Source organism: Lutjanus erythropterus, chromosome 7, assembly GCF_056507025.1.
Source record: "Lutjanus erythropterus isolate fLutEry1 chromosome 7, fLutEry1.hap2, whole genome shotgun sequence".
Lineage (NCBI taxonomy): Eukaryota > Metazoa > Chordata > Actinopteri > Lutjaniformes > Lutjanidae > Lutjanus > Lutjanus erythropterus.
Genome location: NC_139323.1, coordinates 8502747 through 8521052, shown reverse-complemented (window position 1 = coordinate 8521052; position 18306 = coordinate 8502747). Strand labels below are relative to the sequence as shown.

Below are 18306 nucleotides of genomic sequence, written 5' to 3'. Positions count from 1 at the left end.
AAAAAAGATAATCCAAGCAAGAATTGTAAAAGGAGACTAATGTTTCTGTAAGCCATAAAAACAGGCTGAATGGACTCTTCATGAGGTTCAGATGTTGGGCTCACTGGCCTTGGACTGATGTGACCTTGTGGGAAATGGAACAATGTGTCGCCCAAAAGAAAGTAAACAGCAACCGACTGAGCTGACTCTGTAGTAAAGAGAGCTCACTAAATCTGCTGTGTGTGAATAAAGGGGATTCAGCGTAGAGATGGCCTGTTTTTTAAGTAATTAGCAAGTGCATTAACACACACACTCACACACATGACAGACTCACACTTCTTTCCCAGTAGTAGAAAACTGTTCGCTCACACTACAAGGAAGCAATTTCCTCTTTGCACTACACCAACATGTGCTTCTCTTGTGTTTTACTACCTCCTAAAAATGCAGCAGCCAGAATTGAAGTCATGCTGCTGGCGTAACATGTGAGGAGCCGTTTGTTTCTGGTGTTTGGCAGAGTTTCACTTGAGGTACAAGAAAGATTTAAAAATATTCACAACATTGCAGCAATTTTGGGCAAAGTGCTACTGGTGAGGTAATGGTTCACTGGATTACATTTTAATAGCTGCATTTGAATATGGTGCCAAAGCGGGTACTGTAAATGATGTGATCCATATTACAGCACTTGAGTAATAGTGTTCCTGTTAATGTTCTGTTGCTGTGATGGGAAGTGGCCCTCTGTCTCTTGGGATTAGAGGTAACTAACAATAACATGTTCATGGATTCAAAACATTGCTTCACTGCAGAGATCAACAATATGAAATTAATAAACAGAGTAGATAGAGTAAAGCAGAACATTCAGCTTTTTATGAAAATTCTTGGTAAGGACAGGATCTCTTTGCCTTTTTTGCTTCAAATTAACTGTTGTAATAATGGATCACTACCACCCCCTGCTGGCAAGTTGCACTAATACCTCTTACTCATACTGAAATCTTTCAGGTCAACCAGTGTAATCAGAGTAAAGAGACCTTTATTTAAAATGTTGGCACCATGGCCAAATATTGATACACTTTCTAATATCAGCCCTATAGGATAATTCCTGCAGCAGCTACTGAAGTGGAAACAGAGTGTGATACTGGCCCCACGACACCTCCAGCAGAGACACAGTCAAGGACAGTCGACGCAAAGCAAAGCGAGCCATGCAGACCCTGTCCATCATGAACCGCAGCCTGATAACAGCTCAAACACACCCAGCGCAGCAAGAGAACTGGGGACATGCAGAACCACATCCCTCACTTCTCATGAGGGGAAGAAAACAAAGAGGCACAGATGAATTGCTGACAGTGATGGCAGAGTAGGAGAGAGGGTAACAAAATCACTGGAGGCCAAGTGGGAATGACAGGGTGTAGAGGTTGTTAGAGAGGTGAAAGATGTGTTTTTGTAACTTAAGAGCATGAGAAGAGAGGCAAAATAATATACCTAGGCATGTCCGAATCAAGAAACTGTCTGCAAAAGCAAAAAACAACATTCCGTTAGTGGACTGGAGGGAGAAAAATGTTAGCATCCATATATACTTTGATGTTAGTCTCTGCAAGACTGAGCAGAGACCACGCTGGACCACAGCCTGACCTGGTGCTGAGCCCTTAAGCCCAATTCTTGCCACCGAGGCCACAACAGGACAAACATTGAGGGCTGAGAACCACAGGGGTGCAGCACCACGGTCAAAGACAGGCTGGTCGAGCAGGGGCACTGGACAGTGCTGCGTGGAGCGTTTGGTTGCTTTAGATTAAAACTCATTAAACCCAGGTATGGGTGATGGCGTTGCTGGTATTGTTAGGCTTTTTGGAGAGTGATTGGGAAAGCAGAGAGATTAAGCGATGAGCCAAAAACAGAGGGTCACAAAAATCATAAGTTAGATGACAAAAAATACTTCACAGTTTTCATAACTTTAACTTGGATAATAAATTAATTTTGGTCTAATTTACACTGATATATGTCCATACAATTAATTGTAAATACACTGTTAAGACATACTGTATGAAATCTGCTCCCATTTCAGAGTTATTATGCCACCATACAGTGGTGGCACTAATGGTAAGTTATTTTGGATGTTAAAGGACAAAGCACTGAGGAGTGTTTTTATGCCAGTAATTACTGACTTTCTTAAATAAACATGATACCCACATAATATATCAGCAGATGCCAAAGCACAAGTTCTCATTATAGGACCAAGAGTCTTAAAAGAAACCTACTACCCTCTACTGGCTGGCCAGAGAACAGCATAAAACTTTACAAACCACAGTTTAAGTATTTGAGACCAATACTTGAGAACTTATTCAGTCACACAGAGCTACTTTATCTATTTTGTCCTATGGTGATTTTTATGATGTAAATTCTAGTATGATATTGGCAGTGACATCAGTCTGTCGGGATGTTTTCTGCACTTTTTCCCTGCTCCTCTACTAACTAGGCTGTAATCATACCCCCAGAAACACCATTTTCATGGCTTCAAATAAGACATTACATAGGCCAGTACATGCTAAACAGAGACCTTTTTCATCATTAAATACAATTTGTGATTCTTAAATGTAAAGTGTAAATCAAAGGATTCAATAAAGTGATGATGAAATGTCATATGTATCACATCATATTGAGTCTAAATGCAGATACAGTTTAAGGTTTGTTTGTGATTTTACACTACTTGTTGTGACACAAACTACTACAAAAGTTAGAAAGACATACATTTTAATTGTTAATTTAAGTGAAATGTTAATTCAGCCATGACATATAGTAAAATCAGTGTTTAGTAAAAATTAATTAGCGTCAACGTTGGAGTTAGTAGATGTAATCATCGTTGAGAGATGAGACGGGTTAGAGGTGAGGTGATAAACAAGGTGAGATGCAACATGTACGGTGCAACGTACAAACAACAAAAAGCACAGATTAACAGGGAGGGTCGCACAGCCAGCATGGACAAGTGACTTCATAACTACTTATATAGCAGATCTAGGTTTAAAAAGCTACTCAAGGGGAATTTCATTCACTTTGCTAATGGTCACTCTGGTAACTAGTCCACACATACACAGGTATTTTTAAAAACTGTGTTTTATAACCTAAACAATCTCCCAGGGAAAGCTACTCTTTAAAGATACCCATGTAGGTGTGGAAAGGGGCTGTATTTTTTTATGTGTGGCCTCCTGAAATTAGAAAGACGAAACTGTACTCATGCATATAATAATAAAGATAACAAAAGAACTCTCTGAGGTTTGTTATAACATTCAAGCTGAGTGTCTTCTGCCATGCTTTTTCTTTGTATTGATGTGCAAATATGTGTACACGAAGTTTTCTATGCCATGCATTTGCCCGTGTGCCATGTTCCAGTGCAGGAGCTGCCACAGTAGTAATAAAAGTGAGAAGTTAACATAAAAATCAGAAACAAAGTGGCCACTAGACATTTCTAATATAGATTTCCATGCTGTACCATATAAATTCAAAATCTAATGAAGCTTACAAAAGATGGACAGCTCTTTTATGCTTCCTTTGCAAAGATCTGGCTGTTGCAAAGTAAAGCATTTTCATCAAATGTCAACAATGGTACGTACCGGTCATCTTGCATGGGCCTGACATACCCAGCAGACAAGATGTTAAGAGAGAGAATATTTGGGTCGATGATGGTCTCATCAGCTTCAGGGGTGTTGCGGAGACGTCCTAGGAGGGCACAAGTGCCTCAGTTAAAACAGCCCATACACAAGGCAATATCACTGTGCAATGTTTGGGTTTCAGGGTAAGAAAGCCTGAAAACCAGACTTACCTACAACAAGCTCACGGATGTCCTTCCATTCCATGTCACCTCCCGACTCGTGAACAATGGTTACAGTGATTCTCCTCTGCAGGCCCTGTGGTGGTGAAGAAAACAGACAGAAAGGAATGAAAAAGAGGTATGATTATTAGGGCTGCAACTAAGAATTATTTTCATAATCGATTCATCTGTTGATTGTTTTTTCAATTAATTGATTAGCTGTTTGGTCCATAAAATGTTAGAAAATAATGAAAATGTTGATCACTGTTTCCCAAGCCAAATGTCTTGTTTTGTTAACAACTCAAAGATATTCAGTTTACTGTCACAGAGGAGTAACAAAATCAGAAAATATTCACATTTGACAGGCTAAATTCAGAGAATTTGTTCTTTAAAAAATGACTCAAACTATTAATAGATTGTCAGAATAGTAATTTAATAGTTGACAACTAATCAATTACTCAACTAAATGTTGCAGCTCTAGTTATGGTTCAGTATCTTTAAAATATTCCAGTTATTATATCCGTTGGTAGTGTGATTGACATACCTGGTGCAGGAGGAATGTGCCATGACAAGGCATTCCTCCTCTGTGGTCCACCACTGCAGGGATGTAGCTGGGAAGACAAAGATGGAAACAAGCTTCACTGATATGGTCCAAAGTTTTTCACCATGATTGTACTTATTCTTTAATAATAGGACTTTGAAAATCCAGCACTGGATGTTTAGTGAGGGTTGACACTGGTTACTCACTCTCCATTGGCCTCCAGCTCACAAATCTCAAAGAATACCATGAGATCATATTTGCTGTGGCAGGGTCCTGCTTGCGGGCGGGTCATTGCTGTCAGCTTGGTGGCAGGTACTGTGTTGGAAAAGGAGATAAAGGGTGTAAGACAGGTTGAGGGTAGTCAGAGAGCAGACTAGTGGCTAACAGCAGGGAGCTGCTCTAACCCTACAAAGGAAAGAGAAAGGGAAGAAGAAAGGAAATCAGAAATGCAGGGAAAGAGAGGAACCACTGAGTCCTGTAGAAGGAGCTCCTTTCCTTCAGCAGATTTATAAGCAACTCTGCAGTCCTCTTTTAAAGGAGAATAACACTGAATTTTCTTAGAAAATGCTTTGTTTCCTTACGCAATTTGAGATTTCAGATATGTATCCACGAACTTTTACTAGCACTGTGGGTTCTCATTTTGCAAAACAGCCCTTTGTAGAATCAAATGCATAAACTTCTTAAACAGTATTCTCCTTTAATATCATCCATATTGCTTCTTCCTTGTATTGTAAATCTAGTGTCTGACTATGAGTTGACTGCCTTCCTACAATTTAAGGTAGTTCCCAAAAAGGAGTTCAGAGTTAAGAGACAGTGTGCTTGAAAAAGCATTCCCATGCAGCCCTGGGGTTTGGCCCAAGCTCAAGCAGAAATAGTGTAATACGCAATATTTTATACTATAAAATGTATTATATACTTGGCACATATACAGTTGTCTATTTGGACAATGTGTATGCTATCAATATACTATGGCCTAAGAACTGTAATGTGTTATGGCTTTCAAATGTCATTTCCTCAAGTATTATTTATTGCATGTATTATTTCAAATTGTTCTTTAGCTGTTTCCTACCTCTTTGGAGTTTTTGTTGTACTGCTGTAACATTTCAAGGTCCCCCCTTAAGATCAACAAAGTATTTTATCTGTGTCTTTTTTTATCTGTGTAATATATACGTATGCAGTATAATGCACAGTATAGTTTATGTTCCCATCCCATCCCATTTAAGAAGAGCTTAAAGAGGGAACTGCAAGGAGAATCCACCACGCAGGTCAACAGTAAACACACAGAGAACCAATCCAACTGAATCCTGATACATGAAAATCCATTTTACATCAAATAGTTTCATTTTCAAAACTATAACAGCTTCTACTAATCAGTCATCAGTAGGACCTGTAATAAAAAAAACTGTGGCAGAACCTTTGTTCCTTTCTGTGACAAGGTGGAAGGTCATATCACAGGGCGAGAAACAGAACATCCACTGAGTAGCTGGAAGAACTTCCATTTGAGCAATTATTCAGCATCATTGATGCTAGTTGTCACAGCAGTGTGAATCTCTACATAAAAGTGACATGCTGTGATTTTTTAAATAGTACTTAATGAATTAATTGTAATATGGCAGAATGGTCACTTGGCTTTAGAGTATTCAGACCAAGATAAACACTTGATATAAAAAGGCTTTCAGTCACAGGATTCTCTTGGATCTGGCATCAATAACCAACCCGGCTTCTGAGCTTTAATAACTGAACAGATAGAGGTGGGCGGAGCTGTCAGCTGAGCTCGCTCGTTTGCTTCCAGAAGGAAGGAAGCAGCCAAGCCAGCGGCAGACAGAGCGTGGCCTGACAATGAGTCCACCAGTGCCCCATTGAACACATCTGGGACCAGGTATCGGATCAGCTCCAGCGATTTCTCCCGGTCCGGCGAGGCGTCAGAGTCAACTGCTCATACCCAACAACATGAAGCTAAGATGACATGACTTGCAGACAGACCAGTACAAAGACAACAACAACAACAACATAGATAAATGGTGGAATTCAGACAAAGCAGGGTGTTTACCTGGTTTAGAGAGAGGCATAACACGTGGGAACTGTCTTCTGCAGGGACGTAGTGGACTAGTTGTGGAAAGAACAGCACATCATGTGTCATTTCACGAAAACACAACAATATAATATCTTTGTCTGTGCAGTAAATCAGCTCTATCAGCAGACTTTACACAGGTACCTGATGACGTCTTTACAAAGTGGAAGAAAAGGCTGTTTCTGGTAGTGTCCAAACACTTCAAACACAATTGGCTGAGTTTTAATGTAGTCAACAAAGGATTTTGTAACTTCAACAGCAATCTATAAAAAAACAAACAGAAATATTAAACTACAGAACCTGTCAAAACCAGCCACAATTCAATGTTGTACAGAATCTGGCTGATATTTCTTACGTTCTGTACGTGGTAGAAGCCAAGAGGGGGGCCGCGGCCTGTGTTCTTCAGAGGTTCAGTGGAGAAGGCCTCATCATGGCGGTGGATGAAACTGAAATAAATGAGAAAGAATGAGGAACACAGATATCAGTCAGTATCAGTACTTCATCCTGTCCTCTGTCCTCCTCCACCTGCAGCTGATGTGGTTCGCTGCTCGCAGAGGGAGGAGGGGCTGCTTTGTCTCAGCCAGCAGCTAGGTTTACAACAACTTGTGAGATTTTAAGATACGTGGCGAACTAAGCTACAAACAGACAGTTTGACAAGTCGCTAGTAGCCAAGCTAGCATGCTGTACTTGTGTAAAGCCTAGGAGATGGATGAGAGACTGATAACAAATAATAATTAATTACACTAGAACGGTAAAAAGTACCAATAAAAGAACCAATGACATCACGGCTTATCCATACTCGGGTTTTTAATAATCTAGTCGTGGGGACAATTTAATACTGTGTTTTGGTATCCATCTGTACATGAGAATAAAACGATGAAAACATTTTGATGAACTGCTTACTTGAACTGGCAGAAGATGTCAGCATATTCTGCAGAGATGCTGGAGGCTTGCAGGACCGTCACCCTGAAGGTGAAGATATTACCAATCCTCAGGTGCTCCATAGTTGTGTCCAGCGAGCCATCCAGACTGGACTTCAATGGATTCTCCAGCTCATCTGCACCAGCTGTGAGGAAAGCAAATCAGACACAGGTTAAAGCTTGCATTCCATGTAGGGGTATCACAATTCTCCAAAACTATGACTTGATTTGACTTTTGATTTTAAGGGTTTGATTCAATTCAACTTTCAATTTAAACTTTTTTTTCCCCAACCCTTTCAAATGCTTCTTTAAAAATTCCCAGTGCCAGCATTTTGCAGCAGTCACAGGAAAGTGCTTCAAGATATATGGAGCAGCTAAGTAACTTCAGTCAGTCATAATGTGGTTAGATAAGCATATAATAACAGTTATCGAATGGCCATGCATTGTGTTTGTTGTCAAAGAAGAAAAAGTAAAAAGCTCCCTGTTCATGCAATGTTACTGCACCATCCTCCAGCGTTCTTCACAGCACAGTTGTTTGAGAAACCACTTACCACAGATAAATGTTACCAGCGGAAACACTGAGTGAGCTACTGGGTTCATCCCACAGTGGATACATCTCCAACTTGGGCAATGAAAAGTGCAGCTGCAGGTTACCAGTAAGCTATGCTTTGTTTTCTTCAGACATGTGCCGGACCCGTCGAAATAGGCAGGGATCGAGAGAACGAAAAAATGCTGTAAGAATTGCAATTCTGATTTCCATTGTTGATTTTCGGTTTAATATTGAAATTGTGACACCCATAAATCCTAGTAGCCAGTGGAGTCTAGCTGATGGTCAGTATGCCTGATTGTTTTCTGCCACCATAAAACATGGATGGTGACCATTTGGCTAAGATTTGGGGCACTGACTAGGTCTGATTTGGGCCAAATATCATGTGCTTCTTGTTACAGACCAGTGTGAGCAGAGCTAATTCCTTTGTGAGTCTCTTACGCAGACTTCTGTTGGGCCAAGTGGAACACTACACACACACACACACCCAAACACACCAAACATCTAGGCTATCCATTCACTCATAAAATAATGATTACCCGCACATGTGTTGTTGTTGACCTCATCAGCTGATGGTCCCATTTCTGCATTCTGCCCCTCCCCTTCCACAATACGAAGCTCCTCCTGGGAAATCCCTGTACGGGACAGTCCAACAGAGCAGGTCTCGGACTGGAACTGCAAAGGCAAGGGGCAAAACAGACTGGTTAGCAGCTAAGTGTATACAGGTGAATCCTGTATCTACTATGTGTAGCTATTCTCTCTACCTTTTCATATTGCTGATCCTCAAAAGAGATTTTGGCAGTCCCTGACTGCCGCACTCCTGAGCCGTAGTCTGGAGCTTCCTCATCAGCTGGAGGGAAACACAAAGCACCTTCACTTCACTCCCTCAAGAAGTCACACACAGCCTGCCCTTTCAAATCCCTTCATGCCCTTTTTATCAGCAAGGGTGAGGCTGAGGGTCCAAGCCTTACCTGATATGGCCTGCACAGCTACTCGGAGGAAGCCCTTCACTTCTCCCTTCTCGCTGACGATGGCCACGCGGTGGACGAGAGGAACCGGGTACAGCAGGTTACTCAGATAAACAAAAGCCCTGAATAAGAACCAGAAAGAGAGACAGAAATGACAAAAATTAAAAACAAGCGAGCTAAGGAGACAGTTAACACTTGATAAAATGTCACTGGACTGGACAACAGAACACAGAGCTGCAAAGCAACCAAACAGAAGCTGGGACTGCTCTTGCGATGGCCATGGCTGCCCTTTACTATCGCTTTGTAGGGGCTTTTCCTCACCATCTATAACTAATGACATTATCAGGACAATTATGGGTCACATGCAGGGTTCCTTAACGTTTGTATTGTCCTGGTAAAAGTTTGGTGAGGCTAAGGAGCATGTGTGTAAGGGTCAACTGTGAATTCCTTAAATGATTTCAAAATACATGAAGCCAGCTCACTACTAAGCTGGACTGCAGATGTTTTCCTGATGAGTTTTATTCCTGAAATAAAGTTTTTTGCATTGCTTAATGATTATATGCTACTGCATTGTTAATGTGCCTCAATATGAAAACATTGCACTACTTATCAAATATACAGAGCCAAAATGAGTGCTAGAGGCACTTTGTAATTTCATTAGATTTACTTCAGGAGTAGTGACAAAGACTAACTTCTGAGTGTATACATGTGGGGAAAACTGCATTACAAATGTTTATCTTCTATTTTTTCTAAATCTCTAGGTTTTAGCTAAATTCTTGATCGTGCAGTCAAGGACCACAATAGGGGTAGACATTTAAGGGTGGAGAGTGTAAAAAGGGAGAGGCTTATGACAAGATTGGTGAGGTGCAAAGAAGGCATGCTCAGGACAAAAAAGGGTGAACAAAAATGCTTTCAACCTCTCGACTCAAAGGAATCAAAAGCAAATGGAACAGAAATCATCATACGGCACATGGCTCAGCTTGAATAAAAAAAAACTGCCAACAGCTTGATATATTGTATGCTACACCAAAAACAACGAATGACATCAGAAATCAAAGTGCACCTCCTGGGTTGAAGTGGTAATTTGTGCGAAGGAGGGGCACTAATAAAAAATCGACAAAAAAGGTCAAAATGAAAAGACTTGTGCTCTGGCATGCCTAAAAGAGACAGCTGCAGTAGAAACCAGCTCTTTCATCTTGAGATTTTGAGTCTTCCTTGAACACCACTTTTCTATTTCATATGAATAATTTCCAGACTCTTCCGTACTTATTCAGGTTTCACAGCATGGTGAGAACATTTCACTGTGGGTTCCTGTGTTATGCAAATCAGACCTGAATATACTCCATGAGACATGTCAGTGCTTTGGATAGTGAAGGGTCTTCTTTAAAAGCTGCTACTTTGCATTTAGCCACACATAAGTGAGACACACACCTCAAGCAGCCGTTGAGCATCAACTTTGCTTGGATTTCCATGGAAACAAGGGGGTATGAACTGACCCACCCTGGGCTGAAGGATTTGTTTTATAAATAGAAGTGTAAAATGCAGGAGAAGCATTTAATTCTAAATTAGTGTGAAAAAAAATTGCAAAACAAAGACAATCAAGCAACAGTCAAATTGGATGAGATTAAAGATAGAAAGCAAAAGATAAACCTTGAAGCCCAGAAATGTCTACTCCAGTGTCCACTCAGTATCATGTTCATGAAAAAAAATCTGTGCAGTGGTTTGACATTTGAGAACATTTGTGTCTCAAACATGAGACACAGTGAAAGTGACAACTGAGACAGGGAATAGAAACTAAAGTGGCTAGTTTGACTTGGTGGACTAAGCAAGCAGGAAGTGCTTAAGAAGATGGAATGAATGAAACTCCTACCATCACAGACTATAGGTAACCTATCTTTAAATCTCCACAAGCAACCCAACTGAAATGTTCCATCTCCATGTTAAAGGGTAACTCCGGAATTTTTCTACTACTTTCCCATGATTTTGTGCCAACATGATTAATGGAAATAACAATTTTCAACACTGGTCCAATATTGAGCAAGACCACTGCAACTGACAGCTGGTGAAATGGGCTGCAATGTAATCCCTACAGGCAAGTGCAGAACGTCAAAGTAAGAGTAAGAGTGCTTTTTTTGCCACTGACAGACTCAGAACATTATTTTAGGTGTCTGACAACATTATGGAAAGGATCGCTACAGAGATAGACATTTTTGTTAATCCAGAAACAGATGATTTATAAACTCCATTTACAGAAACAAAGTTATTTTGTCACTGAAAAACACACTTAATTCAAACTAGACAGAAACAAAATCAAATGTACCAAAACACTCTTGATTTGTCTTTCCACTGTTCCAACAATCACTAACTCTGGTTTGGTCAAAATAGACCCTTAATTCACTGAATTAGATGTGAGAAGTGTGTTAGATGATGACTGGTGACTGTGGACAGTGGAAAGACAAACCATGATGATTTGGAACCTTGAGGCAATAACCCCCTTGGTGTGGTTTGTTTGGGTTGGTATGAACATCAAACTCAAACTAGTGCAGACCAAACAGCTGCCCTCTGGTCTGCTTTGAAACGGTGGACTCCGACTGCTGTCAAGAGGAGCGGTTCATTCCTGGTGTGAACAGATTTAGAACCAATCAGAAGTGTACCATTTTATGCATCCTTTCACTGGTTAAAAATCTTTTTCTGTTCCTGTTTTGGTGACTGGTGAACTTGTAGCACATTAGATAACTAGCTAGATAGCTTGTGCTGGCCTATTTGTCACTTTTACAGGAGAAGGATAAATTTGACCAAGCTACCAAGTTTGCTCAACTGCTACTGGAGCACAGAGCAAAAAGGGGCGGGACTTAGGAAGGGTCAGATGCCCCATTACCTTGCAGCCCATTTTGTGGCTAACAGCTACAGCAGTCTCACTCAATACTTGAAGTTACTCTTTAATGTTACAACTATATCTAACTAATCCCAACTAGACACTTCAATGGTAAATGCAGCAGGCTATTCTCCACTCACATCACATGTTGCAGAAACTTAATTTTTATACATTATATATGCAGATATTTAATGTATCAAGCACACCCAGTCCACAAAAGGGTGAGAATTTTGTGAGAACATACTCTTGTACTGTATCAGTATTACGTTTTGCATTTTCAAAAATGTCACTTCAATCTATGCTGATGTCTATCAAGGGAAACGGACCCTGCGTCTCAGCGTGAAAGAGCTAGTTTCCTCCACCAGCATGCTCCCGAAACCTCACCAACCTTCCCACTACACTGAATAATGGTGAGCGGTCGTAAAAGGGATCCTGGCCTTCGCTGGAGCCTCGGCAGAGCTCTCCCTCATCATCATCATCATCATCATCATCATCATCATCATCATCATCATCCTCTCCCCCGAGCTCCAAGCACGGGTCGTCCAAAAAGATATCATCGTCCAGGTCCTCCAATTCCTCCAACTCCTCCTCCTCCCCTCGACCCTCCCGCTGCGGGTCAGCCAGCTCAGTAATTTCAGAGGTGGAGAGGGTCGGGGATGGGGTGGGGTCACTCATGCGCTCACTCATGCATGTGTTGAAAATGGGGTTTCTGGTGCAGCCAGAGACATGGGAACTGGGTTAGTACAGTTAGATAGAAAGTACACACTTCTTGTTCAAACAAGAGGGTCTGAAGTAGAGCAGCATATGGACTACAGGAGAAAACCTGCCTCCACCAAAATCTGCAGGAACTGTCTGTTTTAGTGGACAGCATACATGTACAGTGGAGACACAGAGGACAGATGGGAGTGTGCGGGACAGTTGCTGAGAGTGTATTTACAATGATTAAGTATGCCAGACAATAAAAATGATGATTTACACCCACAGAAAAAAGACCAGTCACTTCTCGGCATCAGAGGAAGCCATCATGGTAAGTCTCTGGTGATGTTGGGTTATTTTATTATTTATATGTTCATGTATTTCTTCATCTTATTAATTAAAATATTTCTTAAACTATTTTCTTACCTCATAGCCTGTCTTTATGCTGGCGGAAAATGTGAATTTTGGCCCCGGGGATCAATGACATCTTATTGTATCGTACCACACATAATTACTTACAAACTATGTTAGGTTTAGGCTGCTAAAATTGAAAACTGATTTATAAAAGACTTATTAAGATGAGTATAATGTTATCAATATTGTAAGTTGTTAATGTTGTGTAAAACATAAATAAAAACAGAATGCAGTGATTAGCAAATATATACTCATTCTGAATTCGATGCCGGCAACATGTTCACAAAAACTTGGGACGGGTGGAAGTTTACCAACGTGATACATCACCTTTTCTCTTCTTTAATATTCAGTAAGCATTTGGGAAGTGAGGACACTAATCGTTTAAGTTTTGAAACTGAAAGTCTATCTTATTCTTTCTTGATATATGACTTCAGGTGCTCAACAGTCCAAGGTCTCTGTTGTCGTATTTTGCGTTTTAATAATGCACCACGGTCAATGGTAGGCGGGTCTGGACGGCAGGCAGACCAGCTTTAACTCTTTCACTATGAAACCACCAGTTGTAACATGTGCAGACTGTGGCTTGAGATTGTCTTCCTGAATGTGTTGCTCTAAAACCTGTATGAACCTTTCAGCATTAATGGGGCCTTCACAAACACAGAAGTCGGTTTCTGGATGTTGTTGATGGGGCTTTCGCTTTGCATGGTGCAGTCTCAACTTGCATTTGTAGATGCAGCAACAAAATGTGTTTACTGTTCCCAAGCCCATGTAGTATCCTTTATACAATAATGTGGGTTTTGATGCAGTTTTTAATGCAGCACTGCAAAGGTCACACTCATTTGATGCTGGTTTTTGGCCTCGTCCTCTGTGTGCAGAGATTTCTCCAGATTCTCTGAATCTTTTAATGATATTATAGATTGTAGATGGTAAAATCCCTAAATTCCAACAGTTTTGTGTTGAGAAACATTGGTCTTAACCTGCTGAACTATTTGCACACAGTTTTCCACAACATGCTGAACCTCATCTCATCCATCCTTGTGAACTACTGAGCCTTTCAAGAATACCCTTTAAATACTAAATTATAATTCTGTCACCTGTTACCACTTAAACTGTTTACCTGTGGAATATTTCTCCACAACTTTTCCAGTTTTTGTTGCCCTGCCTCTTTTTCAGAGCATATTGCAGACATCAAATTCAGATTCTGATGTTTACAAAAAACAATGATGTTTATCCATTTGAATATTAAATATCTTGTCTTTGTACTGTGTTCCATTGAATATAAGTTGAAAAGTATTTGCAAATCATTACATTCTGTTTTTATTAATGTTTTAGACAACGTCCAAACTTTTTTTGGAATTGGAGTTGTAGTGGGGATGTAACAATATATCAAATGTTTCAATACCATACCAGACTGACCATATTTACTGTGATGTTTCATGGTTAATTATTTTATTTAATTTTATAAAAGGATTGCTACTGAACTCTTTGTTTTGCAGTTCAAACAATTCATGCCAAGTTTTTGCACATGCTTAGGTCATGATTTTTTTATGAGAAAGGGTAAATAAAGAACATTTTTTCAAATCAAAAATAGTATCTTCTGGCATTTTGTGGACCGATCAGCGGATTAATGATCAGGAAGACGATCAACAGGATTGATGGACAAAGAAAGTAATTTTTGGTTACAGCCCTATTTTTGTTCTTTCGTTCTGTGTTAAAGCAGCAAATTGATGGCACACTCTGAATGTAAATGGCTGTATTTCATGCTGTTAAAACCTCAATAAAAATATTGTAGGAATAAACTATATTTATGTCTTTTTAAAATCTTCTTTCGACCACGATGAAGCAGTAGAGTCAGAATAACTATGTCTGTTTGTTTACCTTTGCTTGAAGAATAAATTTATAGTATAATTTTAGCCAAAGGACGGAGTGCCTTAGTTTATTTCCATGGTTGTGTGCATAACTCTATATAAAGCAAGACTTCTTGGATGTTGTCGTCTTTTTTATAGTATCTTTTTATCTTTTGTGGTATCATTATGCTTAGATTTTTTGGTATTGTTACACCCCAAGTTAGTGTTCAACTTAGGTACTTCACATCTACTGAAGCTGTGTATTTAGTTGTAGGCTTACAGAGTATAATACAAATAATACAAAATAAATAAATAAATAAAATGTTTGGTGTCTTTTTAGTTCTAAGTAAACTTCAAATATAACTTCCACATCCAACTTCAGTTGACTGCTGATGCATCATTTGTCTGGGGAACTAGATTTAATTAGCTTTTGGCCACACATGCCTGTATTACTCACCTACTGTCTGAATAGAAAATCTAAATAAGCTGACAGGCAACATATTTCAAGGCGACATTTTTCAGATTACTGCCTGATCATTTTTGCTTGTCTTGCAGGAGCTAAATGGCATTAAAGGCTTGATATTCTGAATATTATGTAACAGGGCCATGTGACTGTGTGTAGGACCCATCTGCAAGAGAGAGAAAGAGAGCTTGGCAGAGAGACTGAGGAGGCTGTGTGCCAAGATGGGAGAGAAAGAAACAGCAGGCTTTGAGTAGGAGGACTGAAGAAATCTCAAATGTTCCACAGCCGATTTTTCCCATTAAAAAAGACAGGTCTGGAGTCGACCAACATGTACAGATCATTTCCATTGATCGTCAAACCCAACCTTTGTCTTAAAGCTACAAGAACATGCTCAGGAGAAATATATTCACACTAGATACCAGAAAAAAAGAGACTTCGTTCAGTAATAAACACAAGTTCAACATTGGCAGTACACTGAGATAAAAATTAATACATACACAAAATTTGTTTGTGCAAATTTGTGATTTTGCTTTTTGACAAAATGATTCCCAGAAACTACTTTATATGAATATTATTTTTTTATACTGAAATGGAGAGTGACAGTGATAGTGGAGCACTCAGAGCACAGACTGGGAACACCAGACTTCAGTATGTAATGACCAAGAGACCATAATGAATTGGGCTGCAGAGTACTTCATCCTGGTGTCTCTGTCATTATGGTCCATTAGTTGACCACATGCACAATATGTGGCATTTACGGCCAACAGCCTCCCATTATACTGAATGAACAAGTATGACTAACAGTGCTCTTCTGTTTGCTCTCTGCTGTCAACCTTTGTGTGAGTTCAGTGTGAATGCCTTCCTGTCCTGTCCATACATACACTGTTAGGGCCAGTGGTGTTCAGCGTTTACCTGCCAACCAGACGGAACCATGGAAAGCGGTCATAAAAGGGGTCCCCTCCAGTCATCACATTTTCACAGTCTTCATTAGTATTGTTGGGCACATCAGCAGCACGATCATACATCTCCCTCATGAGTTCAAGCCTCTGCCTGCAAGAAGCAGCAATGATTGCCAAATTAAAATCTTTGGAAATGTGGATTTAAATATCAAAAATGCATATATGAAATCAGTTTCTCATTACAAACATCCCACATGATGAATACAAATGTTCATAACTATTAGAAAACCTAGTTCAAGTTCAAGTTCTCAAGACTGTGTGGTCATGGTAGATCATGTTTTGATTGGCATGTCCTTCAGGAGTCCCAACACAGAACTGTGGACCACTGTTGACAGGGTCAGCAGCAAAGTATATTTTAGCCACTTAAAAAAGGACCATCTAAAAAAATCAACATAAGTTTCAGTGTAGGCGATATTGGCGATAACATTTTCCCTGCTTTACTTTGGTGTCAGCAGACTTTTTCAGCGGGGAACTCCTTTAGCAGAAACACAAGTGGTCAGACTACTGATGCCTCAGTCAGTTAGTTTATTAGTGTTACTGTGTGACTTCAGTGTTTTAGCACATTCATTCAGATCTGAACTCTAAACTCCTGTGCCCTGCAAGATAGAATTACTGTTTTTTTTCAATCATAGATGGCAGCTTCAGTTGTCCATTGGATAAGGCTGTCTCATGGCAAAATAAAGCGGTGAAAATGTTCTAAGTATTGTGTGCACTTAAAGTAATATTGATTTCTGTGAAGTAAAATGGTCGTTTTTGTCAAAGGTGTCTGAAGTGACATAACAGCTTCAGCTCCCCATTGTTGAGTTGGGTCAGACTCAGAGGCAGATTAAGCCAGCGAGAGCAGAGACATATTGTTACACAACAATCAAGCAACTGACGTGGATTTTTCATGACTGGTTTGTGCAAAATTTTCATAACAAATGTCCGAACACAAGTACAAGCCAATTCAAACCCTGTTTCAGGAAAGTGAACAAAGCATGGATTTAATAATAAATGCTCTCCCAGTGGATATGATGCTTTTTGTGAGATTTATCCCTCACAAGGACCCTATGGACATGTTTTGTTTCAACTGTTTGGTTGTATGGGTGCAATTATTTAACAGAATGCTTCTAGTAAAAAAAATAACTGATTTCATGAGGTACAGAAATCCCCCTAAGAATAATATTATATAAGGGTATGAGCAATATCTTGACCTCAGACTTTTGAAAAACATTGTTGTGTACAGACTTTTTGCATGTTAATGTACCTTAATTTTTCTAATGTCCAGTAATGAGTGGCTCCATTTTTCTGATCCTGCACCTCCACGGCCACAATGGTGCGTGGGAAGTGCCGTATCTCTCTGTCCTTACTCGCCTCTGGGGGCAAAAGGTCTGGAGGCAGGGGGGAGTAGAGAGTGTCTGTGAGCAGCACAAACTGGAACTGGACCTGCAGGGGGCACAAAAAACATTGTCACGGTCAGAGAACCATATCGTAACATCAGTCTGTGTATAATAATGGAGTTCAAATGACGACAACATGTCAAACCTTCTTCTTAAGTTCCACACTGATGGCATTGGCCTCCTTAAGGAAGATGGCATTCCCCCATAACAGGTCACGGAGAGAGGTGAACTGGTAGCACTTCCACTTACGGAAGCTCCACACAGCCAGCTCTCTTTCCCTCTCTGTCCATTGGACTGTGGGAAAAGATGGATAGAATTTGGTGAGGATGTGCTCACCACCAACATAAATATGTATACATGTCCAATAATTTGCACTACCTTCCTCTTCTGGCTCTTCTTCTTCTTCAGGGGCTTCTGGGTAGTAACGGTCCACTTGCTTTTGAAGAGCCTCAAGCTTGCTTTCATAATCCTGAAAAATTGATTAATGAAATTAATCAACTGAATCAATAACAGTGATTAAACACGTGGTCTTAGCACATTAACAAGCAAGTAAACTATCCTATTGATTGACACAATTGTTGAAATGGTGGGCTGAAGCTTTTTTGCAACGTTGACTACTTCAATTCAGTGCATATACATATATATGAAAAAATAAAATAAAATACACAGTAACACAGTTTCAGTTGGATCGAACTTGCTGTGCCACACAGAGCTGCTTATTACTGTACCAGTCTTTGCTGCTCCAGAAGGTTGTTGGCCTCCTCTCTTTCTTTACGATACTGATCCTCCAACTCCTGTAGCCTGAGGGAAGAAACACAAGTGAACAACACACATTTGAGAGAGGGGATGCACCA

The 18306-nt window shown here is 40.1% G+C and overlaps 1 protein-coding gene across 14 annotated transcripts in view; it reads right to left on the bottom strand.

Moving 5' to 3' along the window:
* kif1aa (kinesin family member 1Aa) overlaps positions 1-18306 on the bottom strand; it is a 48667-nt gene that overhangs the window by 8105 nt on the left and 22256 nt on the right. For 4 of the 14 annotated variants that reach the window (XM_084722541.1, XM_084722542.1, XM_084722544.1 and 1 more), the window contains 16 exons: positions 18181-18253; positions 17831-17921; positions 17598-17746; positions 17320-17498; positions 16027-16164; positions 8826-8944; positions 8619-8704; positions 8394-8529; positions 7291-7453; positions 6743-6833; positions 6532-6650; positions 6367-6422; positions 4523-4631; positions 4320-4386; positions 3788-3872; positions 3579-3684 (listed from right to left, as the gene is read on the bottom strand). In XM_084722541.1, the coding sequence (XP_084578667.1) occupies positions 3579-3684; positions 3788-3872; positions 4320-4386; positions 4523-4631; positions 6367-6422; positions 6532-6650; positions 6743-6833; positions 7291-7453; positions 8394-8529; positions 8619-8704; positions 8826-8944; positions 16027-16164; positions 17320-17498; positions 17598-17746; positions 17831-17921; positions 18181-18253 (1767 nt within the window). Of the gene's footprint in view, positions 1-1455; positions 1483-3578; positions 3685-3787; positions 3873-4319; positions 4387-4522; positions 4632-6032; positions 6249-6366; positions 6423-6531; positions 6651-6742; positions 6834-7290; positions 7454-8393; positions 8530-8618; positions 8726-8825; positions 8945-12085; positions 12407-16026; positions 16165-17319; positions 17499-17597; positions 17747-17830; positions 17922-18180; positions 18254-18306 lie in introns of all 14 variants that reach the window. The other 10 variants (XM_084722531.1, XM_084722537.1, XM_084722532.1 and 7 more) reach the window with 8 other exon arrangements.